The sequence below is a fragment of the Streptopelia decaocto genome, assembly GCF_964273445.1.
Source record: "Streptopelia decaocto genome assembly, chromosome: 14".
In the NCBI taxonomy this organism is placed as follows: Eukaryota; Metazoa; Chordata; class Aves; order Columbiformes; family Columbidae; genus Streptopelia; species Streptopelia decaocto.
In genome coordinates, this window is record NC_138669.1 from 13851090 (window position 1) to 13878350 (window position 27261).

The 27261-nt window shown below is 55.0% G+C and overlaps 1 protein-coding gene across 6 annotated transcripts in view; it reads right to left on the reverse strand.

The window, feature by feature from the left end:
* Positions 1 to 2990: 2990 nt before the first annotated feature.
* Positions 2991 to 27261, reverse strand: part of LOC309445924 (rho GTPase-activating protein 39-like) — a 54389-nt gene continuing 30118 nt past the window's right edge. For 4 of the 6 annotated variants that reach the window (XM_082065211.1, XM_082065213.1, XM_082065212.1 and 1 more), the window contains exons 3-10: positions 20953 to 22261; positions 17004 to 17550; positions 15725 to 15814; positions 9198 to 9271; positions 7578 to 7777; positions 6714 to 6805; positions 6065 to 6234; positions 2991 to 5646 (exon numbers count right to left, since the gene is read on the reverse strand). In XM_082065211.1, coding sequence (XP_081921337.1) covers positions 5452 to 5646; positions 6065 to 6234; positions 6714 to 6805; positions 7578 to 7777; positions 9198 to 9271; positions 15725 to 15814; positions 17004 to 17550; positions 20953 to 22261 — 2677 coding nt within the window. In that variant the 3' untranslated portion in view covers positions 2991 to 5451. The remainder of the gene's footprint in view (positions 5647 to 6064; positions 6235 to 6713; positions 6806 to 7577; positions 7778 to 9197; positions 9272 to 15724; positions 15815 to 17003; positions 17551 to 20952; positions 22262 to 27261) is intronic. The other 2 variants (XR_014185380.1, XR_014185381.1) reach the window with 2 other exon arrangements.

Genomic DNA, 27261 nt, shown 5'->3' on the forward strand with positions numbered 1-27261 from the left:
AGGCAGCAAGCGCAGGTGAAGCTGGACCCTGCGGCTGAAACAATCCAGTAGCTCAGCGCCCTCGGAAGAGAGGGCCCTGCTCCTCCATCCCCCGCCCCCCACACCCCCCGTGACCAACCCCATCTCCCCTGTTGCTTGTGATCAAATGAAGCACCAGACCTGGCACAGACGGGATGGAGGAACCTGAGGTGGTTCCCAGCGGCTGCACCCACACCCAGCTCTCTCCACCATTAACCATGACTGACAAAGGCTATCGGACAACAGGAGCTCTAAAAGCAGCAACGCTCAGCAGCTACATCAGCTTTCTCCATCTTATCGTTGCCGTTTGTTCCACAGCCAGCTGGTGGCTGTGCCGGAGCCTGAGCCCTGCCCTGCGGAGCCCAGCTCAGCGCCATCTCCATGAGCCGGTTCTGCCCAATCTGCCAGCGCTTTTCAGCAGCCACATCAACCCCGCGCTGGGGCAGCGTCAGGACAGGGACGCTCCCGCCTCTGCCTCCCCCGGTGCCGCGGGGCTCCTGGCACAGCCTTGCCGGTTCCTCTGCTCTCCGTCTTCCCACAGGGCTGATTTAGTGCAGAGCCTGACATGAGGATTAGGCTAAAAACTGACATGGGGCTTAGGCTAAAAACTGACCTCCCACTGCTTTGGATTTCTGGGGAGGTGGCACAACCTCTGGGCACCTCTGGTTTGAGTATCTTTGGTGGGCCAGGAGGAGGGAGACCGCTCACATTTGCAAGGGGAGGAGAGACTGGAGGAAGCTTCTCTACCAGGATGGGTGGCCTTGTGGTGACCACGTCCTGTAAAACACCAGGCAGTTGCCAAAGCTGAGCCCTACCTGCCTCCATCTCAGGCTGAACATACAGAGGGGTCCAAAATCCACCTGGGATGCTCAACATCTGCCCAGGCTCTTCAGGAGCTGGGGTGGAGCACGGACAGCGCACCCGAAGGCAGGGTTGCAATCAGCAGCTGGGAGAATTGCGCTTACCAGTTTTGTCTGTGAATTCCCAGGACACCATCGCACAGACAGCAAATGGTTCACGCCAGGCTCTGTGAAAGGGAGACTTGAACCGCCCAGACATTCAGCAGCACCAGCAAGAGCACCCAGGGGTGTTGACCCTTGGGGACACATCATCCCTCCGTGACTGCGGGCACGTCTCGGACAAGCTGCCGGTTCCTCCTCTCCCCAGGGAGCCGAAGGCAAGTGTGCTGCACCCCAAGCCACCGGCACAGGGTGTCCCTGCGCTGCTGGTGGCAGCCGAGAACAACCCACAGGCTCGTTATGAGCCCAGCTGCGACCCTGGCTGTTGTTTTTTTAAGCGATCCAAGTATCAGGCCAAGGTGACTGCAGAAGCGAGGCCAAGTCTCTGAGCCTGAGCTGAAGCTCTTGGTTTGTGGGCTTTTTTGATTTGGTCAAAATCAGTTCAATTCACAGCAAAGCCTGGGGGAACACTTAGACATCAGGCTGCAGACATCCAGCTAGGAAAGGGCTGTGTGAGGTTACGATGCTGCTGCTCTTACTCCTGCTCCCACTTGCCCCACTCCAAAGGCCACAGCCCACCAGCCCGTCCGTCCTGCAGCAGGGCCGGGGTGAAGACCCAGTGCCTTGGCCAGCTGGTGACCTTAAACTGCTGGAGTGGGACAGGGGGCATGGGCTTAAACTCTGCCAGGGGAAATTTAGGCTGGATATTAGAAAGAAATTCTTTACAGAGAGAGTGGTCAGGCATTGGAATGGCTGCCAAGGGAGGTGCTGGACTCGCCGTCCCTGGAGGTTTTTAAACTGAGATTGGACATGGCACTTAGTGCCATGATCTAATAAACGGACTAGAGTTGGACCAAGGGTTGGACTCGATGATCTCTGAGGTCTTTTCCAACCCAGTCGATTCTGTGATTCTGTGTGATTCTGAGTGGCCAAGCAGCCCTCAACATCTTTGCCTGCGGCACACCAGCTCTTCCAGAGCTGCCAGGACGGCGGCCGCCCCTCGAGCTGCAGCAGCACCAGCCAGACCCAGGGCAGGAACTTGTCACCGCACTTGTGCGAGCAGCACCAGGGCAGAGCACCAGCACCGGCTGGAGAGAGGATGGAGGGAAGATCAGAGAATCCTCCAGTCTGAACACAAGAACGACCCAGGCGGGTCAGCCCAACCGCCTGTTGAACCAGAGCCATGAAGATGATGGAGTGGAGCATCTCCCGTGTGAGGAAAGGCTGAGGGAGCTGGGGCTCTGGGGCTGGACAAGAGGACACTGAGGGGGGACTCATTCATGGGGATCAAGATGGAAAGGGGGAGTGTCAGGAGGATGGAGCCAGGCTCTTCTGGTGACAACCAGTGACAGGACAAGGGGCAATGGGTGCAAACTGGAACACAGGAGGTTCCACTTGAATTTGAGAAGAAACTTCTTCCTGGTGAGGGTGGCAGAGCCTGGCCCAGGCTGCCCAGGGAGGTTGTGGAGTCTCCTTCTGTGCAGACATTCCAACCCGCCTGGACACCTTCCTGTGTAACCTCATCTGGGTGTTCCTGCTCCATGGGGGGATTGCACTGGATGAGCTTTCCAGGGCCCTTCCAACCCCTGACACTCTGTCATTCTGTAACCACATCGACAGCAGAGATGACGCAGGGGAACGTGTGTGTGGCCACCTCCTGTGGTCCAGCCGCAGCTGCCGGGCGAGGGGCAGCAGCAGCACATCCCTCTCTTACCCTCCACCTGCCCAGCTGGGGAGCTGCTGCCTGTAACCTTCCCTAATCCCTTTTTGACCCTGAAAGGGTCCCCCAGATCCTCTGTAAAGAACTATTGTCCTCTATCTGTTTCGACCCGTTCTTTTCCAAGTTTTATTGACTGCTCCTTAGCAGCTGCCTGAGAGCACATGGGTTCGTTTCCAAGTGCTTGTGTCATGCCAATTCCCAAACATTATTCATGAACTGTGACACCCAGGCTGAAATCTGCACCTCCAGGCACACATGATCGTGCTTCAGAAATTCACAAAGAGACAAGGGACAACCGTGGAGATTGTATTTATTATTATTATTATTATAACAGAGAAGAGGCTGCTTTAATGATTTGTATTTACAAATCTGTTGGCAAAGAAAATAATATCCAGTGTCATTTATTAGCCTATTTTACAGCCCTGGCAAGAAGCATTCATTTGTAATAGCAGCAAATGCCTATGGGTTGACTGACTGCTACAGCTAAGTGCAAGGAATAACATGGATCAGCTCCGCGGCGAGCGGCTGCAGGCGAAGCCGGCACAGGGACACGCAGCCGGAGAGCACGGCAGAGCCGCACGCGGGACACGGCACCCCCGGCCTGTTCAACAATTCCAATTCCAGAAAACAGGGCAGAGCCGGTCACCCTGCCCAGTTCTACATTTCTGGGACAGTAGCCCCACATCTGAAGTACAAGTTGTTCAGCGCTTCAGGAAGCCAAACTGCACTGAATGGCTTTGAAGCACTGGGGTGGGATGGGGTGGATGGGGTGGATGGGGTGGGATGGGGTGGGTATGTGACACAGATCCTGGCACATTTTGGGGGCATGTTTGGCAGAGCTAATCCTGACATGGGAGCAGGATCTCCTGGCCCGCTGAACCACAGAAGCATCTGGTACAAGGAGAGGAACCATGACCTTTGTTCAACTGGGCACAAACTGAGCTCCCGCTGTGGAGCCCACCCGAGCAAACGTGCCTGGACCACGAGACCCAGGCGGCCAGCAGGCTCAGGGCACTCCCTGCACCTCGCACCTTATTCCCAAACTTTTGGTACAGATTCAGGGATCAGCTTTACCCCTCACTGCTGGCAGGGCCCGCTCTCCACTGCCATCGTGAGAGGATGATCCCAGGTCCCCATGTGAACGGGAGGCGGATGCAGAAATGAAATGCAGCCTTGGATGCTACCGGCAGGCTTAGCATCGCATGAGGAATCCCAATGCGCAGCTTTTTGCAGCAGATCTGCCTCCAGCAGGGAAACCGCGTCAAAGGAAAAGCAGAGTAACACCAGGATGCCACAGAATTAGAAATTGCTGCTTGCAAAGGAACACACAACAGCATCCAGAGGCTGTGGGGAAATCCATGCGCTGCCTCTGAAAGACACTGTCCTTGCTGTGCCTCACTTCTGGTGGCACACAGAAAGCCACAGGGGTTTAATGGCAACAGTGAGAATGCTGAGCTGCTGCCTGACACCAGCCCTACACAAGCTCCATCAACCTCAGCTGCTCCAACCTGCCTCTTCCCTTCTGTCCCCTTCCCTGCCCCTCCGCAACTCCTACCAGAGTCTGGTGGGAAGAGCGAAGGTGCCGCAGGGGACTCCAGGCAGGATCAGCATTCACGAGCACACGGCAATGCTGCTGCTCTGCCTGGAAGGCACATCTGAGCTCTTCTTACTGCCAGGGACCTCCCCAGCCTTCTTCAGAGCTGGCTGGACCAGGAGGGCAGGGGAGGCCGGCGCTCCATTCCCAGCAGAGCGCTCGCGGAAGGATCCGGTACCAGGTGCTGGAGCTGTGGAAGCTGCTCTGAGCACAGTTCCAGACGCGCTTTGGGAAGGCTGGTGTCAGCTCACGCTGCCTGTAGCACTAAGGAGTTTCAGGGCCGCTCCAGGTGATATGGCTCTCATTAGGAGGATACCAAAGGGGCTGTTTATCTGTTTGCTGTCAGGTGCGGGGCCTCCCTCTTGTCCCAGCCCCCAGAGTGTGGGCGGGAGCTGGTTTGGCTTGGCACAGGCTGGTCCCACGTGCTGACCACGAGCTGCTACAGGAGAAGGTGAGATGGATGCTGTGCAGACCCAGCCTGCCCTGGTTCCCTGCTGTGAGTTGTCTGCCTGTCCAGCCACCAGCAGTGGAGGCTCAAACACCGCTCCCTGGGCTGCGATGTGCTTCCACTGACCAGGGCAGCCCAAGGAACCCCTCTGCCTCAGCAAACCCCCCCACACCTTCACAGGTCATGAGGTGTCGGAACAACCCTCAGGTGTCCAACCAAGAGCCTGCAGAGGTGAACCGGGCTGGCTCCATGGCAGTGGGATTATCCCCAATGAGGCAGCATCTCCCCCAGGACCAGCTCATGCCACAACATGGGAGTGATGTCCTCCTACCTGAAGCCAACTCTGACTCCAGAAGGGAGATGAAGAGTCTCGCTGCTCCAGGTAGCAGCTTCTCATGGATGTCACAGCCCTTTCAACGAGCAACCAGTCCTGCGGCTCCAAGGAGGAGGGCTGCCCCTCCTGGCACATGCTGGAAGGCCAGGAACCACTCAATCTGGCCTGGCATGTCCAAGGACCTCTTGGTGCTGAACAGCCCGAGCCTTTCAAGAGTGTCTAGTCCTTGTCCACGAGGTCGTTTGCTCGGAGATGCTCAGGGGCTAACCCAGGGTGTGACAACAGCAAGGACAACTAAAGAAATCTAAGTGGAGAGGAGAGGACCTTGGGCACGCAGCGGCTCCCCAGAGCGAGGCCTTGGAGCCCAGGGCCAGCGGCTCAGACCAGCCCTTTGATGAAGCTCGTGTCCAGGTGCACTATCAGCATGCGAAGAAAGGACATTTCTTTGCGCGTGTTCTCAAAGATAACGCGAGGGTCGTCAGACTGGCAGCGCAGGCAGTTGGGGGCCATCACCATGGCCAGGTTATTCACATCCATCTTCGTTCTGCCCACATTTGATGGCTGAGCAAAGATCTGCAGATAATAAGATGACATTCAGCTGGAGCAGTGGAAAAGGGCAAGAGATTCCCAATACACGGCCTAAGAAGAGGTGCAAGGAGAGCAGAGATGTGGCCTCCCTGAAGGACCATGTCCCAAGAGCCACATGTCTACAGGGGAAGACCACTACGCTCTGACACAGGTGACAGCGCAGGAGCCTCAGCAGACAGGGAACATCTCGCAGACCTCAGTCTTTGGGACTTGCCCTATGTTGTACAAGATGAGGAACACATTTTATTGCTCCCATAAGGGACAAGGCCAGTAGACCTGTCTCCATCAATCCCACCCTAAATGCAGGTGAGGGCTCCCAGAACCCACCACCACAGCTGTCCCAGCAACGGTGTCCCGTGTGCTCCTGGCCGGCAGCGGGACGCAGGACCGCGGGGCTGCCTACCTGCAGGAAGTGTATGAGGTAACACAGCACCAGCCTGTTGAGCTCCGGCAAGAGCTGCACCACAGCCACGGCAGCGTCGGGGTTCTCGTAGTTGCTGATGCACTCTTTGTAGAACTGCTGGGGGATGACGGGCTCCTCCAGCTCCCGATACCACAGCTTGAGAAGAGAGGCTGGGCAGAAAGCGGGGTGCATGAGAACAGCTCTGGTTACCTCCCCACCACCTTCAGATGCAAACCTGGCAGCGCAAACCCTCTACTTTCCCTTAGGCAATAGAGGACAGAGAAGGGATTCTGCACATGTGCTGGTTCACCATATTTTAGTCTTGGCTCTGAAATCCTTGGGCAGCCAGACTGGCCAGTTAGAGGAAAATGTGGGCTCTTATCTACCTGCTCCTCTGGGAAGCAGCTGTGGGGCTGCCTGAAGGAGAGGACAACGAGACCCTGGAGCTCCGTGCTGCCCCCGAAGGACTCGCGGCCGCTCCGCACGCTGCCCGGCTCGCACGGCCTCACTGCGGCAGCCAGAGCTTCCCCCTCCGCACCCAAGGTTTGATCTGTGGGCAGCGTTTGGAATGGCAGAGAATGAAAACCCAGCTGTGCACAGGTCCCCAAGCAGCAGAACTTGTACCTCCCGCTCCGCACGGCACCCGTACCTGGGACGTTGGGGTCACTGAGGCTGCTCGGGATTCTCCACTGATCCACCTGCAACTTCAAGGCATTGACTTCATCTATGTCACCAGGTATCCTGCACACAGACACGGCAAAGGTGCTTTAGAGACGAGTAGGGCAACATGCCTGGTGTGGCAGTGGCTGCAAAGCTGCTTCTGGGGCCCCCAGACATCAGCTATTGTTCTGTTCTTGGGAGTGATTATTTTCCGTAACCAGGCCTCTCTGCAGCGTGTCCAGTCCAAAGACAAGCATCAGCTCTGGCTAAACATACCAAGCTACTGGAAACCCTTACAAGGTTGAGTCTTTTGCTAGCTACCTTAAATCAAATTTAGCAACTGAAAAACTAACACAAATTTTACATGAAAAAAACAAAACCAAACAAACAAAACCACCAAAAAACCCATAAAAAAACCAACAACAAACCAAAAGCCAAACGCAAACCAGAATCTCCAAAGTTCACCACACAGATTCTTTGTCTCTCTTGACTCCTCATGTCTTGCGTGTCATCGAGGCTGATGAGCTGCATTTGCTGAGCTGCTCTGCAGGGACCCAAGAGCTCGTCCGCTCCCCGCACTGACCAACTGCTGCTGTTGACGAACACTCAGTGCTGTGCCTGGGAACGTGCTGTCCTAAGCAATTCAAGTCACATCTATGCTGTCCCCTCTGTGCTAGTGTATGTAAATGGCTAATGCTACTTTAGGAAGTGATTCCTGAACCTGGGAAAGGTCAGGTTTTGTCTGATCCACAGCAGGGCGCTATTCTCAGGGAAGAGGAAGCACGTGGAGGTCAATCTTAACTTCTCAGCTTTGAGGGTAGCTCAAAAGCAACACAGCACCCCAAAAGCTCACCTGAAAATGCCCTCTGTCTGTTCTCCTCCCAGAGCCAGGACCTGCTGTGACAGCTGCGTCTGCACCCAGGGCAGCTTGTTCCCCGGGTACATGTCCTGCTGCCGCAGCATGATTTCCTCCAGAGAGCTGCCGAAGAGCGACGGCGTCACGATGGCGTTCCTGGCGTGCGTTATCTCCTCCACTGTCGGCTTTCGGAGGCCCTGGGGACAGAGAAGAGCTCAGTGCGGCTGTGGCACGGGCAACCCACAGGGACACAGTGACCCAGGACAGTGGTGCTGAGCGGCCAGGATGAGCAGGGACGCCCACACACGCGGACACCTCGCTGGCCTCCTGGCAGCACAGCTCTTGCTCTGCACCCTCCACTTCTAAACACAGGAGGGGATCAGCTCATCAGGCCCAAGGAGCACAGAAGATGCTGCTTGTTGGCAGGAGAGCCCTCTGGAGAGTATGGTTTTGAAGGGATTCTGTTACCGTGTTTGGCACACCGGTGGGGTTGCTCCAGCTGTAGCTCTACCTGCTGGTGCCATGGGAGGAAGGATGAGCCCAGCCTGTCCCCGGCCGTGCTGGGGTCAGAGTGGAGCCATGGGACAGCTGAAAAACAGCCTTTTGGAGAAGGGAATTCCAGGTATGTACAAGTCCAGGGAAAGATGTCAGAGGTCCTGGAGCTCCCTGAAAAGTGCACACTGGGACCTGGTGCTTCTGAAGGATGCCTGCACTTGAAAGAGGCTTTGAATCTCCCGTGGCAGAGATTCAGAGAAATGCAGAGTGCTGTCGTAGGGACAACAGGCTGCCCAGCACGGTGGCCGTTCAGCCCCACGGCAAACCGGGGGACACGATGGCGGGGAAAGCTCCCGCCGGCCCCTCGGAGGGCGGCAGCTGCCGCCGTGTGTGATGCGTGTCCGGACGTTTCCTGTCCTGCCCCTGCGGGGATGCCGGGAGCCTTCAACCTTCCCGAGGTATTTCAGGTATTTGCTCACTGTACACAGAGTCCAGATGGCAGGGAGGCCCCAGTGCGATTTGCACAAATGAAAAATGACCGGATCTGGCTCAGAGACCGAGGACGGGCAGGCTGCGGCCGCCTGCCAGCTTTCGCAGCCCAGCGCAGAACCGTGCGGTGGAAAGGGAGGAGGGGATCTCCAGATAACACAGAGCACAGAGGTTCCCCCATGCAGCCATCTCCACTGTGGGATTTTTTGAACTGTGAATGAACGACTCTGCAGTAAACCGGCTGCAAGGCCCAGCCCATGCAAGCTCTCAGAGGCAAAGGGAGACTCTTCCCTCACCTGAAGGAACCAAACGATGGACATTCCCTGCACAGACAGTCCCTCCTGCCCTGCAGACGGGAAAACATCAGGCTTGTCCTCCACGTCCCTAAGGCCACGGAGCAGCAGCCGCGCGGCTGTCAGCGTGGCAGCGCTGCCGTGTGCCAGGAGGATGGTGGGATCTGGGCAGCAGCCTGTGCCACATGTTCATGGGGACTCAAGCCCTGAGCCAGCCCCTGCTCTGTCTCCATTTCCCGTTGCTGAGTCAGCGCTGAGCTCCTGGAGCCGTGGGACAGACAGCTGGGAGCGGGGACGCGGAGCGGGGCACAGGCAGCCTGTGGCCGGGGCAGGCACTCACCTTCTTGCCTCCGGTGACGGCCACTTTCTGGAGTTTGCGGTAGCAGTATCTGGCGTAGGTGCTGATGGGCAGACCTGGAAGGAAGGAGAAAGGACCGGTCAGGCCACAGTGCCGCCCACCCACCACACCGGAGTCCTTACTGAGCACCCACCAGCACCAACAGCCACCCCTCCTGTGCCGAAACCCGCCACCGTGTGCCCCGGAGCCCCCGGCCCTGCAGCCCCGTGGCCGGCAGCGTCAGTGCAAGTCACTGCTTGGGCTTGGAGGGATTTGTCCTCGGAGCTCTGCACCTCCCAGCCCCTCCTGCAGCTCTCCAGCTCCCGCACAGGCAGTCCGACCCCGGCCCGACCCAGCGCCAGGGGCCGTTCAGCACTCGCAGCCTGGGCACACACACGAGCCCGAGTCCTCGCTCCGGCAGCGCTGCTGGAGTTACGTGGCTCACACACACACGGGCCTGGGAATTCATGTATTGCCCGATCTCAGCAACAGCATGCAGAACCAGCCTCCTGCCAGCCAAGATTTCAAACTGTTTTAAGCAAACTGTTTATGATTCCAGACCTGCAGTCCTGGGCTAGGACAGAGGCAGCAGCAGGGAAAGGTGTGCGGGGCCGGGGACGCAGCCCCAGCACCACGAGCGAGCTCAGGGCGCAGGAGAGCCGTGGGCAGGGGCTGGGGTCTCTCACCCCCACAGCCCTGCAGCAGCCTCCCCGCGCTCTGCCTGCAGCCTCCTCCCACCCAGCCTTGCACTGTGAGCCTCGGGCACACTCTGCGATACGAGCGGAATCGGACACACCGGCGCTGGGGAGCTTCACCACGAGAGCTGCCGCCCTCCGCAAGAGCGGCTGCTCCGGCTGTTCGGTGAACTCTGAGGCCGAGCGGAGCCAGGACGCGCAGAGCTAATCCCCCCGTGACACCAAGAGAAATGTTTGCACTGACAGAGCACTGATTGCTGGGAGAGGTTTTCCAAAACCGTTGGCCTTTTGTTCTTTTTCGAGTCAAACCCTAATTGCCTGCTGAAAGCAGTGAACAGATCTGCCCTATTTGACTCCCTGCCAGGCTCAAAGCTTGCAGCAGAGTTCAAAATACTTGTGGCTTTTAAAATCTGCATTCTGGTCAGATGCTGGGTATTTCAGATCAGCCTTTCACACACCGGACGGCTCAGGTGAGCTGGTCCGGAGCCTGGAGCTCCTCAAATGTTGAGGAGGACACGCTCCCCCCCGGCAGAGCAACAACTCACCAAGGGGAGAGACAAACCACAGGCAAACCGCAGCCCCTGCCCCGATCCATCTGTGACTGCCACAGCTGACACGGAGCCTCTCAAACACTGGAGCGATGCTGAGGGAGGTACCAGAGCATCCCCCCTCCCACAGGCAACGGGAAGGAAAGTCAGTTTTAAGAATTTCTCTCTTGGGAATATCTAAACCAAGATATTGCCCATATGCAAAAATCCTGCTAATCCCAGGCATGATTTACACCGGGAATGTCTAAGGATTAAAGAAAACAAAACCGATGAGCTGCATCATGATGCTTCACTGTTCCAGGTTATGGCTTCTGTTGTTAACGTGTGCAGACGCACCCGACGCCGAGTGTCATCCGCTTCACGAAGTGGGGAATGGGAAAAAGCTTGGGCTGTGCCTTTGTATCGCAACAATTACACAGGAGGCAACTCATTCAAAACTAATAAAAGGAAATGTTGTTTTTTTTTCACACTGTAATTAGACCCTGAAACCCATAATCACCCTGAGAGGTTAACAAGGTTTGCAAAGAAACCGGTTGCCTTGAAGAGCCTGCGCGGCTGCTGCGTGGGCAGCAGCCAGACACGTTTGCTTGAAGCCTGTTCTGTATTTTCCCAGAAAGCTCCTCGACCCTGGGAAAAGCCTAAAACTTACATCCTGCGCCTTCTGCAGCGAGGCGTCCTGCTCCCAACGACGGCCGAGCTGCAGCCGCTGACCCGCAGGGGACTGTTGGGACCATGTGTGGAGCCAACCCAATTTCAAGCAAATAAACTGAAAACAAACTTGTCCTGCGTGCAAGGGGCTGGACTCGTTATTGCCCATGGACCTGAGTCGCCAAATAAGCAGAGGGAGCCCTGAGGAAAGCGGTGACGGTCACTCTGCTGCGGTGGGCACAGAACGAGCGCTCCCCTGAGCGCGCAGCCTCCCTGCGACACCGCAGGAGCCACCTGCCGGAATCAAGTGCTTCCCAGGCGTGGGCAGCGCAAAATCGCAGTGTCATACAATCACTTGAGTTGGCAGAAACCCTCAAGCTCATCGAGTCCAACCGTTAACCCAACCCTGTCACTAACTCATGTCCCTGAGAACCTCGTCTAAACACCTTTTAAACCCCTCCAGGGATGGTGACTCCAGCACTGCCCTGGGCAGCCTGTTCCAATGCCCCACAGCCCTTTGGGGAAGAAATTGTTCCCCACATCCAACCTCAACCTCCCCTGGCGCAACTTGAGGCCGTTTCCTCTGCTCCTGGCGCTTGTTCCTGGGGAGCAGAGCCCGACCCCCCTGGCTCCAAGCTCCTTTCAGGCAGTTCAGAGATCAGAAGGTCTCCCCTCAGCTCCTGTTCTCCAGCTGAACCCCCCAGGTCCCTCAGCCGCTCCATCACACTTGTGCTCCAGCCCCTTGGGCTGTGGAGCTGTGGAGAGGCCAGGCGGCCACTGGTGGGCTGCGGAGGGAAACATGAGGGAGAGGAGCACAATTTACCTTTAGCCTCCGCTTTTCCAAACCAGCAACTTGACTGTCTGGCTGCTTTTAAAGTACTCAGTGATCAACTGACTGTGGCACTCAGCTCATCACCGGGTCAGTTCTAACGAGGGGGCAGGGCCCCCCAGGTGCCCCCTGCGCTCCCAGCTCCGGCTGCACGGCTGGGAAGGGCCGCACTGAAGGCAATTCCAGTTCTCTGAGCACATCATGAATCTGTGAAATCCAAGTTGATCTGTTATTTCCTGTGGTACCACAGTAGCCCCAGGAGCTCGGGAACAGAAGACTACTAACAACCCACACAGTGAAAAATAGTTTGCAAAGGAAAATATTTTTCCATGTGCTGGCCTAGAAACACATGTGAAGAGCTTCTTAAAGAATGTCTCCTTTTATAACAAGTTAAAATCCAGGCAGGGCACACGCAGGAACATACCTTCTGGAGCAGACTTGAACGCTCTCTTGCCAGAAAATGTCTTAAAAAATGCAGCTAACAATGTGGATTCGGGACCTGGCCACGGGACATGTATTTTAGCACAGCAGAAGCTGTTGTCTCGCTATTTCTCTGACCCACCGCGGCCTCTCAGGGAGCTCAGCCTGGCACCATCAGCGCAGGCGGCCCTGTCCTGCTGTGCTCTTCAGGGCTGTGCCCAGCACCGCTCCCCTGCCTTGGATCGGCCCAGCACCCCCATTTCACAGCAGGGTTTTAGCCCCTCTTCCTCACACCCCCAGTGCACCCTCTGCAACCAGCAATGCTGCTGCAGCACAGAATCGGAGAATCGTTTAGGTCAGAAAAGACCTTTAACATCAAGTCCAACCATTAAGCCAATGCTGTCAACTCCACCTCTAAACCACAGGATCACAGGCTGGTTGGGGTTGAAGGGACCTCTGTAGATCCCCAAGTCCAACCCCTGCTAATGCGGGGTCACCAGAGCAGATCACACAGGTGGGTCCAGGCGGGTTTGAATGTCTCAGAGAAGGAGACTCCACACCCGCTCTGGGCAGCCTGGGCCAGGCTCTGGCACCGCACAGCAAAGAAATTTCTGCTCATGTTCACATGGACCCTCCTGTGTTTCAGTCTGTGCCCGTTGCCCCTCACCCTGGCGTTGGGCACCACTGAACAGAGTCTGGTCCATCCTCTGACACCCACCCTGGAGATATTTATAAGGATGTCTCTGAGAACATCATCTATGCAATGCTGTGCTTCGCCCACCCAAAGGGCCGTAGGGGCAGCGCCTGCATCTGCCCCAGGGAGGGTACGGAACAGACACAGCGTGTCTGAAAAATGAGTATTCCCCTGCGAAAACCTCCCGGCTAAGAGCAGGTGGGAGATACCCTGGGGCAGCGTTGCACCTGGACCATGAACCATCAACTGACAGACCCTTCCTCGAATCTGTCCCATTTCATCCTAAACCTGTTTATGTTCCCAGCCTGCACAACACCCGGCTCTGCTGACTCTTAACGATTGAATTTTGCGCTTTGGGACAGAGCACTCTACAGCCTGCTGCCCAACAACAAAACCAGGTGGTTTGCAGCTCTTCCGCTATGATGAACGACGAGATATTTTCTTCCTCCCGGTCTCCCCAGGTCACCTGCAGTTTCTTCCAGGCCACTGCGCGCTCCAGGCCCAGCTCCTGGGGGCTCCCCGGCCGCACTCATCAGCCGGGGGTCCGCGAGCAGGACACGCGGGGCAGACAGAGACACAGACACAGCACGACTACAGCCAGTGCTGGTTTGCTCCGGGCCTTTTCTACAACCTGCTGGTCCTGTCTAGTTTCTGACCACTTCCCAGCACCAGGTGTACATTTCTGGAAATTCATATACGGGCTGTAAAATGTCTTTCCCTCCTTGAAGGCTGCGTAGAGCCTGCTGCTGCACGTGCAGCGAGGGACGTCTCCCCCATGTACAACACCTTGCTTTTGTTGACACAGTTTTCTCTGCTGCTTGATCGCTCGGTTGCCCTTGCAAAATCCCTCTGCACCTTTAGTTTTTACAACCCTGAATAACTTTGTACCAACACTGAGCGGCCAGCTCATTATTTGCCTCCTTGTGTAGATGCAAAGCCCAGCTTACATTCCTGCGGATCAGCAGACAATCCTCCTTCTGAAAACACGCCGTTAGTTTCTACCCGTTATTCTTCTGCCTGTCAATGGGTTATTGATCCATGAAAAGATCTTGCACCATTTTCATATTTCATTTACTCACAGAGAATTACGCTAGAGGTGAGCGTGGGAAACTTCAGAATTATTTATTTGGGTGCATGTCAGATGAGCAATGTTTCCTCAGCTGAGCGTTTACTTACAACCTCTGCACTGCAGGAGTGTGTGTGGTGGGGAAATCACCGCTTTAACTCCAGTTTTCCGAAAAGACTTACATACATATCTACATATCTGCTATTCAGTTCTGTTTGAAGACAGTACATTTAAATTCCTTATGGATTTCTCTGCTAAAGTGCAGCATCCATAATCTGGGTATTTCAGAGCTACTAGTGAGTTTCTTCTCACAGCAGCCTTGCACCTTGAGGGAGCCGCATCCCACCGTCCCTGCCAGGCCCGGCAGGCGGGGCCGGCGGAGCAGCCGCAGGCGTCCCGAGGGGGAGCCTGAGCTTGCAGCCAGCAGATCGAACCCGGTACATTTCACATATCTATATAATTTAAAATGTATTTTTTATTTTTAGGTAAAAACTACGTCTAAGTTCCTAAGAACAACTCCAGCACATGCAACACAAACAGCAATTGCACCGCAGAGCCTGCTCAGCCCACAGGCAGAGCACGCCGGGCACACAGCGATCTCCAGGGAGTTGTCCCATAAAGATATCAAAGTCCCTCTGAATACAAGCAAAATGACTTTCAGAAGGATCAGAATGGGCTGAACTCTCCTGGGCCTGAACAGGGCAAGAAAAAGACACATCCCTACCAGAAATACAATCCCCCTGTGCAATTCCAGGTCTCTGCTCCGAATCCCACCGGAGACAGAGAAGCGATAGATGCTCTTTCTGCAGGGGCTGTGACCAAGGGGGCCCCTCAGGCCCTTCCCAGGCTCGCGGCTGCCCCGGGGGAGCAGCGACACCCCGAAGCCAGCGCAGGAGAGCACAGCTGCGGAGCCCCCGCTCCACACGCCCGCCTGCTGGTGCAGGAACCCGACTCCAGCTCTCCCGGACTAAAAACATGAAGGCCACAGGATGCAAACTGCTGCCTGACCTGAATTCACACAGTTAGATCACGTTTTCAGAAGGCAATATAAAAAAACCTGAATGGACACTTCCTAGCAAGACTTTAGCCAGACGAAGGATTATCCCACAGCCAGCAGTTAAAACCTGAGGCTGGAGGAATACGTGAGCTCTTGTTCACGCGGCACAGACATCACGGCAAGGCGTCCAGGAGCGTGGACAAGGGGAAGCCAATACCGGAGAGAAAACGGCAGCGCTTGCTCTTTGCCAGGTATCAGTGTCCTCCCTGCAGGTCCTCAGGTTGGCTGGTGGTTTACAAAACCCGTTACTACAACTGAGACAGGTTCTTTTCGACACGCTGGCTCATACAGCTTTTAGCACTGGAAGGTGCTATAGGAAACCGTGGCACACACAGCCCAGCTGAGTTACAGCCCCAAGTCTGCATCCAAATGAAAATCCCTTTCCTCGTGCAACTGTGAGTCCAGGGGTCCCACCGTGCTGCCGCACTGAGCTGATGCTGTCCTGTGTGCTGCCCCGCTGCCACCCACGCTGCTGGTCCACCCTCTGGTCAAACCTTGCACACTGCCCACCTACAGCAGAGTTCCCCGGATCTCTGTCTCTCCCGGCTCCCTGCATGCTGTTCCTGCCTTTACCTTCATTCTCGGTGTTTTGTTTCCTCTTTTTTCTGGATTTTGAGTTCTTCTTGTTTTTCAGATCCACAAGCTCCTTGATGCGCTGGACAACTGAAAATTCAAAAGAGGCTCTGGATTAATAATGTGGGAAGATAAAATAGCAAAGCCCAGAGCCACCCTTAGACATGGCAGCCAGTCTAACTCCAGCATGAGGTCTGCTCAGGACAGGTCCTGTGCCACAGCAGCTCCACACGCACCCACGAGGGGCCCAGAGCATCACTCAGTGTCTCCAAATGGTCAAACACTTGAGAAGGGGCTCCAGGCAGCAGGCTCACACCTAATAAAAGCTACTGCCCAAATACCAGCAGGAGGAACAACCCACTCACATAGTTCCGATTACTCCTCCTGGTGCTGGCAGGGGGATCCCTCACTCCTGGGCCAGGCGCAGCTGGAGGGAACGGTTTTGGGGAGAAGAGACAGGGATTTAGGATCCTTACAAAAACCCAAACCAGAGCTGCACATCTGGTGGTTCAGGGAAGGAGCCCCACGTGAAAGCTACAGGCACGAAAGCAGAAGGTGGAGGGTGGCACTGTCCCACTGTCACCACAGGGCCCCCTCCACTGCCACCCTCGCAGCTGCACCAAGGCACAGCCAGCACTGCTGCACCAGCGACACATCAGCCAGTAAAGCAATAAACACTCTCTCCAGCCTGGCACTTGTTTTTTTTTTTTAACAGGACACCATAGCAATATAAAATTGTGGTAATAATTGAATATATGCTGGGCTGGTCCCAAGGCTTCCAAAAGACAGATAAATCACATCTATTCACAACAAAAGCCAGCAACTTTCAGCATCCATGACTATTAGCCAAGCTAAAGCTTGTTTGTAGTGTTTGCAATGGCTCCCATGAAAAAATCTGTATTAACATGTTTGGTTTTGCCTGTTTTAAGGAACTTCGAAGTAAATTGTATCTCCAGAGAACCCACAGGAACTCTGCCCTTGGCGAGTCCAGCTCAGCTCTTCTCAGTGCTGCCCCTGCCATGCTGGTGGGTGAGACGAGCACGGTCCAGGCTGGCGTTTCTTTGCCAGACCCAGGTGAGAACTGCAGGGAGAGGAGGTGGTGGCAGCTCCATCCCAGAGAGGGAGGATGAACCCGACCGAGACACGCTGCTCTCACTGACAGAAACCACAGCACTGCCTGTTGATAACCTGTGCTTTTAAAGACTAGACAAGCCTGGATAAGTGGCACAACCCACAAGAACGCTGCTGGGGACAGAGCAGGTGTGCATGAGACACTTACTGTTTTCATCGCTGTCAAGGTGGCGATAAATGTAACCTTCCAGATAAGACTGAAATTTGGGTGATGGGGAGAAAAAGGCCAGACTGATGGCCATCAGTTCCCAGCCCCAGGCCAGACTTCGGTAGCACGTATTATCTGTTGTCTGCCGGATCAGTTGGATGTAGAGCTCATCCCGTAAACCTTGCATGCTCCAGCACTTGGTGACCGTGACCAACGCCACGTGATTCCGGTCCATGCGAGTCTGACGATCTCCCATGTAGCTCTGCACCAGTTTGAACATCTCACACGCCTCTTTTTTGATGGTGCGGTTGCTAGTGATGAGCATTGGCTTCTTAATAGAGCCGCCGTTCCAGGACAGCATGTTGGAGATGGAGATCCTCCGGCGGAAGATGCCCTGCGTGTGCATGTTGAGGTTTTTAGAAGCCCAGTCTGCCATGCTGCTCTGCGAGATGGGTTTCCGCAGGGTGTTGTAAGGGAAGTGGTATCCCACACAGCTGCCGGGCTGGCCGCCGCTCTCCTGCTTGGGGTCCAACTCGATCGTCCCGGGCTGCAACGGAGAACAGATGTGTTAAACGCAGCTTAGATGACTCCTTACCCTGCCAGGAAAATTACCAACAGCGAGTTATGAAGCAACTAGGAACTGCAAAGTGGGGAATCTGTACAAAACATGATTTTGTGTGGAATCAGTGGCTGACGACTGTAGTTTGCAAGAGCCTGGCTGGCACAGCCGCACATTGGTGCTGCCCCTAAGGGAAGCGTTGGGACACGGAGCAACAGCCTGAGTGTCTGGGTTGTCCCAGAGGTCCCAGGGCAGCGGTGCAGCCCCGGGGCACCAGGCACACCCCGAGGAGCCACGTTCCTCCCGCTCTTCACCTCTCGGTTCCTGTGGAGCCACCAGAGCCCAGGAGGCAGGTGGGGAACAGCAGGAGGTGGAGAGACTAAACAGCCACAGCACTACTAGCACTGCGTCCTTCTCATCTTTACCCTTTGCGGCCCCTACAATCCCATAGCTGGTTCCTGCCCTTACTATTGTTCCAAGTTGTAGAAGAAAAAAAAAACCCAAACCAGACAAAACCAAATCAACATGGTTAACAACCAACAGGAGCTGCTGAGCTTCGTGCAGCCTGTGCCTGGAAAGCCCCTACATTGCAAACATTTATCTCAATTCCACCATGACCTTCCTAATGGAGATACTGGCCAGACACACAAACGGGACAGGAGAAGGCAAAAGCACGAGCACAGCTATTTTGGTGGCAAGGCTGTCACGCAGGTAGGATGAAAATGAGTCCAAATGAGATCAGAATTGTTCACAAGCACTGGGTTGTTTTTACTGCTCAGAGAACCCGGGACGGCAGCTCCCAACGCAGCCTGCGCTGATCAAACTCGTTTGCTCCAGGGACAAGGGCACTGATCACAAGTTCGGAGAGATAAGCAGCAGAGACAAAGCTCTTCCTTTATACGCAGCCCTTGTCCACCCTTCTTTCCCAGTGATCACTACGGATAACTACATAATTAGAGCTTTAGTAGTACTGATCCCAAGAAAACGATATGTAATAACTACTTGTGAGAATAAGACACTTGTTTTGCCCATCAGAATTCTCTGGTTTGGATGAAGTGGCAGCCTGGGACAGATACTGAACTCCCAACAAGTTGTTTTAGGAAACAGACCTTTTTGTTAGACTTGAAATGTCCACATATGGCAACTAAGAGCTAAACAGCCCACACTTCACTCTGCGTTCTCCAAGGAGACCTTTAGCAAGCAGGAAAAAGCCAAAGAAGATAATATTGAGGTCTCTGGGTTTTAAAGGAAGACAAAGAGATAGAAATGCTGCAAATTTGGTTTTGCGGTAGAAAAAGTGATACAAAACATGCATTTTCCTTCTTTGTAGATCACCTTTAACGTTAATGCCACCCTCTGTTCCGGTCCTGGCCTACAGCCAAACCCAAAAATACTCGTTAGTTCTTACACATTTAGAGCAAGTTGGTGTTTTCTTCTCCAGAAAGGGGAACTGCTGAACTGAGGACACAGGCTTGTGCCGTCCAGCCCTTCGCTGTGTCCCCCCCGCGCTGAGGGGACGAGCTCCCATCACACCGCACCGCTCACTCCCAGCCTGGGGCGCCACTGTTGCTCCCGCTTTCCTACTTCGCTGTGTTTTTAATGCCTTGAGCTACCCCTCTGCCTCCTCGCCCTTTCTGAATTCACCCTGCCCGCAGTTCTCTGCCATCTCCACCCTCGCTCTCCTTCAATCCACATTCCACACCCGGGGCTGGTTTTCCTCCTGCCACCCTGATCGCTCCGTCAGCGTGTTTGGGACTTCTGAGGATCCACCTCCTCACATTCCCTAGAGGTTCAACAGGCTCCTGGTTCTCTCCTCTTCCCTCTCTCTAGAGCTTATCTCTCAGATCTTGTTCACACATCTACCCAGCTATTACCTTTGTGCTGACAGTCCACATCCACTTCTGCTCAGCCTGTCCTGAACTTGTGCCCACCCTCCTCAGCTAATGACCTTCCTTGTCTCCTGACTCCCTCTCCATCACACGGGCCAGCACAGGGCCCTGCTGCTGACTCAACACATGCTGCCATTCGCAGGTGAGGCAGCAATTTTGCTGCAATACTCTCTGCAGCCTCATTCCCTCCTTATTTGGACTCTCACATCTCAGAGCACTTCTGTAAACAGAGTATTTATCTATTGACTCATTGCCTTTACCACTACATCCATCTCCTTGCACTGTATTCTCCTTCTCCATCCTTCCACTCACGAGTTATTCTTCATTTTGAAGGCCTATCCCCAACCCACCATCTCTTGTGCATAATCAAGACACGAAGTCTCAGCCCTCCCCATCAATGCAATGAGGTCCAACATATCCTGAGGAGTGGGCAGCGGTCTTCCAAAAACTCTAAAGAGGCTGTGAAATGAAGTTGCTGAACTGTAACATGTAAGTCATGTAAACTCAATCTGGTCCCATGCCTGAAAATGGGAAACACGGGGACATGAAATCAGTTTTTAAAGGGGTCTGAGGCAAAAGCAAGGCACTATCGATCAGAAATGACAATGAAAAGGTGAATGAATACACACACATAAATCTGATGCAGCAGGGAGGTGTCAGCCTGGCTTTTAGAGAAAAGTTACACCCCACAGGTCTGCTGGAGCAGTTTGAGAAGGTCAAAGAGCTTTGCCAAGTTTCTTCATGAAGGGTCAGGGACCAGCAAACAGGAGAAAAGACAGAACAAAGGGTTAAAATCAATGGTCAGTTCTCAGGCTGGAGGGTTGTTATCAGATGCACAGCCTCAAGTTGTTCAGCAGGAGTCAAATCATCAGAAGACCGAAGGGAAAAAGGACAAAACCTTCCCAGAATATACGATGTAGAACCTAAATCTAAACTAAAACCATGAAACAGAAGGCTCCTTCAAATCCAAATAGAAGAAAAGGTGGCAAACTAAATTCTGTGTTAGAAAGAAAAAACACTTGTGTAGGCACACTAATAGGCTTGAAAATAGTTATTTCCAACAAGAAGATGCGAGAGTCACTGCCACCGTTTTTTTGAATATTTCCATTCGATGCTCAGGAATGGTCAGAAGGGAGAACACAATACAAGGAACTGTCAGAAAGATGGAGAAAAAAAGAGAAAATCCTGCGGTGTGGCCACGCAAATCCTGACCCTGCGTCCTGCACAGCCCAGCGCGGAAAGGCCCCGGAGGGCAGGGGTTGCCAGAGCAGCGTGAGCGCCGGTAAAATGACCAGGCAGCAGATTTGCCCAAATAACACCACTGAGATACCTGCAGCACTGAGGGCTCACTGGACATGAGCCTCTCTGCCATCCCCCCCTCCCAACACTGACATGGGGTGTCCCCCTGCACAGCTGGGATGTTCTGTGACCCGTTCGCTGTTGTGCTCTGTCCCACAATGGCCCAGCCAAGGGCTGCGACTGAACCTGCTGCGGGGGGTACCTGCGAGGAGTGGCGTGTCACATCTGATGAAGCCAAACTTGTCTGGCTGGTCACGTTCTTTTCTAAAGAATCTATTTTCTCAAAAGTCCTCTTCTGCCTCACTGTGTCCTGCGGAGCAGCCACATCGTGGGGAACGCTGCCCCTGCTCTCCAGGCCCTGTCTGTACAGAGACCTGTTACTCGCCGAGATGTCGTCCCTGGAGCTCCGGCCGATGCACTTTCTCAAGTGGTCGGACTGAAATCGGACTCTGCAGCTCTCTGCCGGGATGCCGCTCTCCAGGCTCTGCGCATCGAGGCTGGCTTTGCTTCCCCTGCACGCCGCCGACCTGCCCACCACCGCGCGCATCTCGGCGATCAGCTTGTCATTCAGAGCCGTGAGCTCGCTGCTGCTGCCCACGGAGCCAGGTCTGCCCTGACCTGTCCCTTGCCTCCTTCCTTTCCTTTTTCTCAAGCTTGGAGAAGGGCCGGTCGAATAACCAGAATCCTGATGGCTTATAGCGGTTGGGTACTCTTGAGTTTGCAGGCTGTTCTGCCGGCTGTGGTGGGCTCCCATATTCTTGAGGACGTTGGCTTCCAAGATCCTCCAAGACTGCTTGAAGCTGTCCTTTGAAGCGAGCTGACCAGGCAGTTTAGCAGAGGCATCAGCTGTTGCAGCAGGAGAGTGGGAGAGCTTGGCCGACTGGTCAATGTTGACCATGTGTTTTATATACTCCCTGCCAGCCGGGCTGTATTCGGTGGCAGAGGGATTTCTTGCGTGTTTCTTTGCAGCCTGCTGCTGTGGCATACCTGGATGCTGTAACAATTTGGTTGGTTGCAGTTGCTTTTTTAAGCTATTGCTTGGCGACCTTGGAGGAGACATCCCGCTCATACTGACGCTTTCAGTGTCCATATCTACCGGTGGCTCGTCATAAATCGGAGACTCTAAAGATGGCTCATCGTATATAGGTGCTGGGGAGGCGTACTTGGGGGATGCAGGCTGGGGGGTTCCTGCCTGGCTCCTCGGAGGTGTTGGAGAAGTTGGACCATTCATCAACACTATGCAAAACCCACCATTCTCCGTCTTCTTGATCTGCATAGACTGCTTGGTTTCTCCCACAGGCAATTGCTTTGAGGCTCCAGGGCTCTGTGCTGTGGACTGAGGCTGAGCATATATGGCTGGTTTCGGAAGAGATTTTTGGCTGTTGGCCTCTGGAGCAGCCTGCAGGTGCAGCGAACTGTTTGAGGAGCTCTGTATCTGCCGCAGACTGTTCACTTTGACCAACATGGCTGCTTTTGTGCCTGGCAGAGGCTGCCAGTGGGTAGGAGTCTCCCTAAAGGAAGAAAGATACAAAAACAGGGAATTATTTAAGAATTACATTAACTGAAGTATCCTTTACTTCTACCCAAATACCAGATTGTTAGTCTCAAAGTGCCTGGACATTCCTTAGCCAGTTACATCAGCTCCTCCTTGTTTTTTCCTGGAGATCCCCCTTCCCGAAACAGAAACACATCATTGTTACACACGATAAAGTTCTGAGTCATGAACAGAACGACGAGATGAAACAAGTTCATCATATTATAACCTGTCTGGTATCAGAGCACCGAGATAAGAACCAACCTACGCTTCCCAGGGCTCATTAGCCAGCAGGGCACCCAGAACAACCAGCTAAACACCAGTAAGCTATTCTGCATCACTCAAGCAGTGAGCTAGGAAACAACCCCAAGTGTCCACCTTTGGAGAGTCAAACTGTGATGACAGTCCTTCCAGACCACATTATTCTTTTGACCTAAGTTTCCAAATGCACGTTTTTTTTGCACAAAAACCCATGAGGTCTATGGGAGGTGTACGGGGGTGGATGTCCTCAGCTCACAGGACACGTGTTCCACTTGACACAACCCACCAAGCCCCTCTGTAGGGCATCATCCCAGCCCGGTCCATGTGCCCTCAGCTCTGGTTCCCTTGGCCAAACCTGCTGGCCCTGCTCAGCTCTCATGGCTGTGAACCCCCCTCTGCTGGGAACACCCTCTGACCTGTGGGGGTACTGGGGATACACCACGACCCTCTGCAATGGCCCCGTCCCAAAGGCACATTCTGCCCTGTAACAACAACCTGCTGCCAGGACGCAGCTACAGCCCCTCTGTGTTTGTGAGCTCATGGGAAAAGGGAACAGAAAGGCTGTTAAAACAGCTGAGCTTCCAGGCCTTCAAAGGCACCACTGTCCCCAGGAAGGTCCCCTTGAATCTGGCCCCATTTTGTGCCCTCCTTCCACATACCCACTACGAGCCATCACTGGGTAAGATGCTGCGCATGTCCTGTCTGTGACGGGAGGTGTTCCTGTAACACCTTCACAGCCATTTTGCTCTATTTGAACCTTACCTCTTGTTCTCCATCCCGTGCCGCTGACTCGTCCTGCACGGCCCCTGTGCTGGTGGACAGACCCACCTCCATCCCGCGCCCAGAGCCGCCTCTCGGTGACATTACCCCCTGCGTGTGCCTTCCCCGCCAAGCCCCAAGACATCCAGACATCCCAACCTTCCTGTGCTCTGCTCCTGCTCTCCAGAGACCTCCCACCTGTGGTCCCAGCGCCCCGTTCAGCACGGTTTCCCTGGGGTGCTCTGCCTGTCCCCCATGGCTCTCCCACCACAGAGTGCCTCTGCACACCCCTGCTCTCCCCACACCTCACTAGGACACGTCTGCCCCACAGCAGCAGCCCCACATCACTGTGGGTGCCCCATTTCACCTGCTCCCCTCCCACTCACCTGCCCCGCACCCAATACCCCACGTCCACTCCCCAAGGCTCCACTCCCCATGGGGTGGTGTGCCCCCTCCCGAACCACCGCTTACCATATTTTTGGCAAAACATGCTGTCCGAGAGCACCGCGTTGCTGCGAACGGCCTCGGCACAGCGGCGCGGGGAGGGGCGCAGGGGAGGCGGCGTGCCCGGGCGCAGGGGCTGGCTCCCCGCCAGGGTCCAAAGGGCCCGGCACCCTCCGGCCGCCCTGTGCTGCACCCCTGGCTCTGCAGGGCCCGGCTCCTTCCCCACCACACACGGCTCTGTCTCCTGCAGCTCCCCAGCTACTGGAGAGGGGCGGAGAAAGGGCCACCGTCCTCTGCTTCTCATCCCGGGGTGCCCCTTGCTCCAGGGACTTCCCCCTGTATCTCCCGCTAAGGCACAGTTTTATTTTAAGGGAGCTCCTGACACTACTTCAAGATGGAGATGCCACCACTGCAAGCAAAGACTGTCCCCCCAGCCACTGCCTCCTGCTCAGTGTCACAGCCCGGGACTGACGTGAGCCCTGTCCCAACGCTGAGGGATTTGGGGTGGGCCTCCCTCCACCTGCCCAGGCTGCCGTCCCTGCTCTCCCCGTCCCCTTTGCCATCAGCAGCTTGTCCTCTGTGCTTCTTCCCAGAGGTGTGACGCCTGGAGCAGGGGTGACTGCCAGCGGTGCCACGCAAGGACGTGGGCAGGGAACAGCCAGTGGTAACAGCAGGATTGGGGTAACATTCCTGAGGATACGCAGCCCTGAACCCAGCAGCATCCCTGCCGGGGGTCGCAGGGACCGCTCCTCACACCTGCGTGTCCCTCCCACACGCGGCCAAGTCCCGATCCCCAGAGCAGGCGCTGCTGAGGACCCGGTTGTTCCTCCAAGAGCTCCTGGACTAAAGGGAAGAACCAGAGCATTTCTGACACCCCTCCGCCTACCCCTCCACTCAGCTGTACCAGCAGCTTATTTCATGGCAGGGAAGTGAGACTGGCAAAAAGCCACATCAAGGACAAGCAGGACCTGTGCTGCTCCAGGGCCACTGCGGGCAGAGGGAGCCAAACTCCAGCCCAGCCGTGGCCACCACGCTCCTTCTGACCAGGAGATTTGTAAGTGAATGAGATGGAGAAGTGAAACCACTAAACGTGTGCCATATCCCACTTTGCCTGTCAGTCTCTTTTTGGGCACAATGTGCCATCTCCAGCCTCCCCAGCAGCTGGAGATCAGAGGAAAGAGGCACCACCGCAGAGAAGACAAGGCTTTTTTGAAAGGACCATTTCCACAGCCATGAACAATCTCCTGTGGCCGTGTCTGGATACAGCTTTGCTCAACCCCATCCCCAGGCCGCTGAAAAGACCAAGCAGAGGAGAACGGGGAGTTCCTGACTTCCCAGCATGGAAAAAGCTTCAGCCTTGTCCTCCTGAGCAGTGAAAGCCCTGATGGAAAGCAAAGCCAGCGGTGCAGAAACGTCCCAACGTGGCCTCTCGGCTGTGCTCTTCAGCCACCAGCAGCAGAGACCCTGCCGAGTCCCCCGAGATGGTTCCTTCGAGGAATGCTTTCAAGCAGCTCCAATATAAACAGCAGGACCCGGCGCTGGCTTTCCCAGCCCGCACCCAGCTCCAGCAGGCCCAGCGGATCCGGCAGCTCTTCCCAGGCTCCAGAGCTCCATTGTTTGCTCTTCCCTCCCAGCAGCCTAGAGAAAACAGCCTCGCACCTCAGCTCTGCCCTTCCCAGCAGTCGCTTTCCTGGTGCTTTGACGGAGGCGAATGAACAGGGATGTTTGTGTTCCAGCGGCGCTGCCGCCGGTGCCCACACGTTAGGTCTGCACGGCACCAGGAGAGCTCTGCGGGCACACGCAAAGCACGTTGTGTTTGTGTGCCCTGCCCCAAGGCCAGCTGCAGAAGATGGAAACAAGCCTGTAAGAGGAATCCTGATGGTGTTTCTTGTCCAGTTATAAGGAACTTAATATTGGTGTTACTTACGCTGGGCCTCGAGAGACGTAAGCCCGTGATGAGGCAAACCAGACTTGGAAGAGGCAGAGGAACCCTCATAGCCACCTTCACAGGTCACACACCTCCTCTAACACACTGTCCTGGCATGGTAGGCCCAAGGTACTTCACCCTCCCAGCCCAGGATGCTGAGCTGTGGGGAAGGTGGTGAAGAAGGGGACAGGCAGCAGAACCTGCTGCCCAGCAGAAGGGACCCACACCTCGCCTGTCCTGGGGGACAGATGTACCTGGGGATGGTGTATTTCTTCCTGGAGGACTTGGAGATGCATCATTATGACAAGAGGAAACCCCATTCTGAAACAAGTCCCTGACCCTTGGACAAGCATGGGAAGAGAAGAGCTGGTCCGCAGGGCCAGTGGGGCTGGGGACAGCAGAGCCCACTCGCACCCTGACCAGCGGCGTGCCCGGCCAATGGTACCTGGGGTGGGTTAGAAGGGGTGGTCAGTAGGTCAGAGAGGTTCTCCTGCCCCTCTGCTCTGCCCTGGGGAGACCACACCTGGAATCTTGTGTCCAGTTGTGGCCCCTCAGTTCCAGCAGGACAGGGAACTGCTGGAGAGAGTCCAGCGCAGCCACGAAGATGCTGAAGGGAGTGGAGCATCTCCCGTGTGAGGAAAGGCTGAGGGAGCTGGGGCTCTGGAGCTGGACAAGAGGAGACTGAGGGGGGACTCATTCCTGGGGATCAATATGGAAAGGGGGAGTGTCAGGAGGATGGAGCCAGGCTCTTCTGGTGACAACCAGTGACAGGACAAGGGGCAATGGGTGCAAACTGGAACACAGGAGGTTCCACTTAAATTTGAGAAGAAACTTCTTCCTGGTGAGGGTGCCAGAGCCTGGCCCAGGCTGCCCAGGGGGTTGTGGAGTCTCCTTCTCTGCAGACATTCCAACCCGCCTGGACACCTTCCTGTGTAACCTCATCTGGGTGTTCCTGCTCCATGGGGGGATTGCACTGGATGAGCTTTCCAGGGCCCTTCAACCCCTGACATTCTGGGATTCTGTGAAAAAAAGGATTAAAACCCTTCCCCCAGCTCTCGGTGGCATGTGCTTGCAGAAGGCCCCTTTTGGGGATCACGCTCATCTCTCCTGGCCTCTCCATCTATCACGGGATGACAAACATGAAGGGAAGAAAAACAAAACTTTTGTACCGCTCTTAAAGAGAAAAGCGAAACCATCTTGGGAAAGGTACCTATAAAGATGTCAAATGCTACCAAGAGCACTCAACGTACTCGTCCTCTGTTTATACAGCTGTATCCCTGCTCCGGGAAGGAAGAGGACACACTTGTGTTTGTCTTTGAAGAACAACGCAGACAACAGAGCTGACAAGCTTGGTGTGCTTTTGCTGTTACTAGACCAGACACCCCAGCAAGGGCATTAGATCCCACCTGGGAACACTTGCTTTGGGCTCAGCTCTTTGCTCACCATTTTACGAGCTAACAAAAGGCAAGAAATCTCTCCATGGGTGTCAGATGTGGGTAGGGAAATCATTCTCCACGCCATAAGCAGACACGCAACCCCTGCTCACAAAAAGCAATGATGACACATGATGGATGTGCAAGGAAACA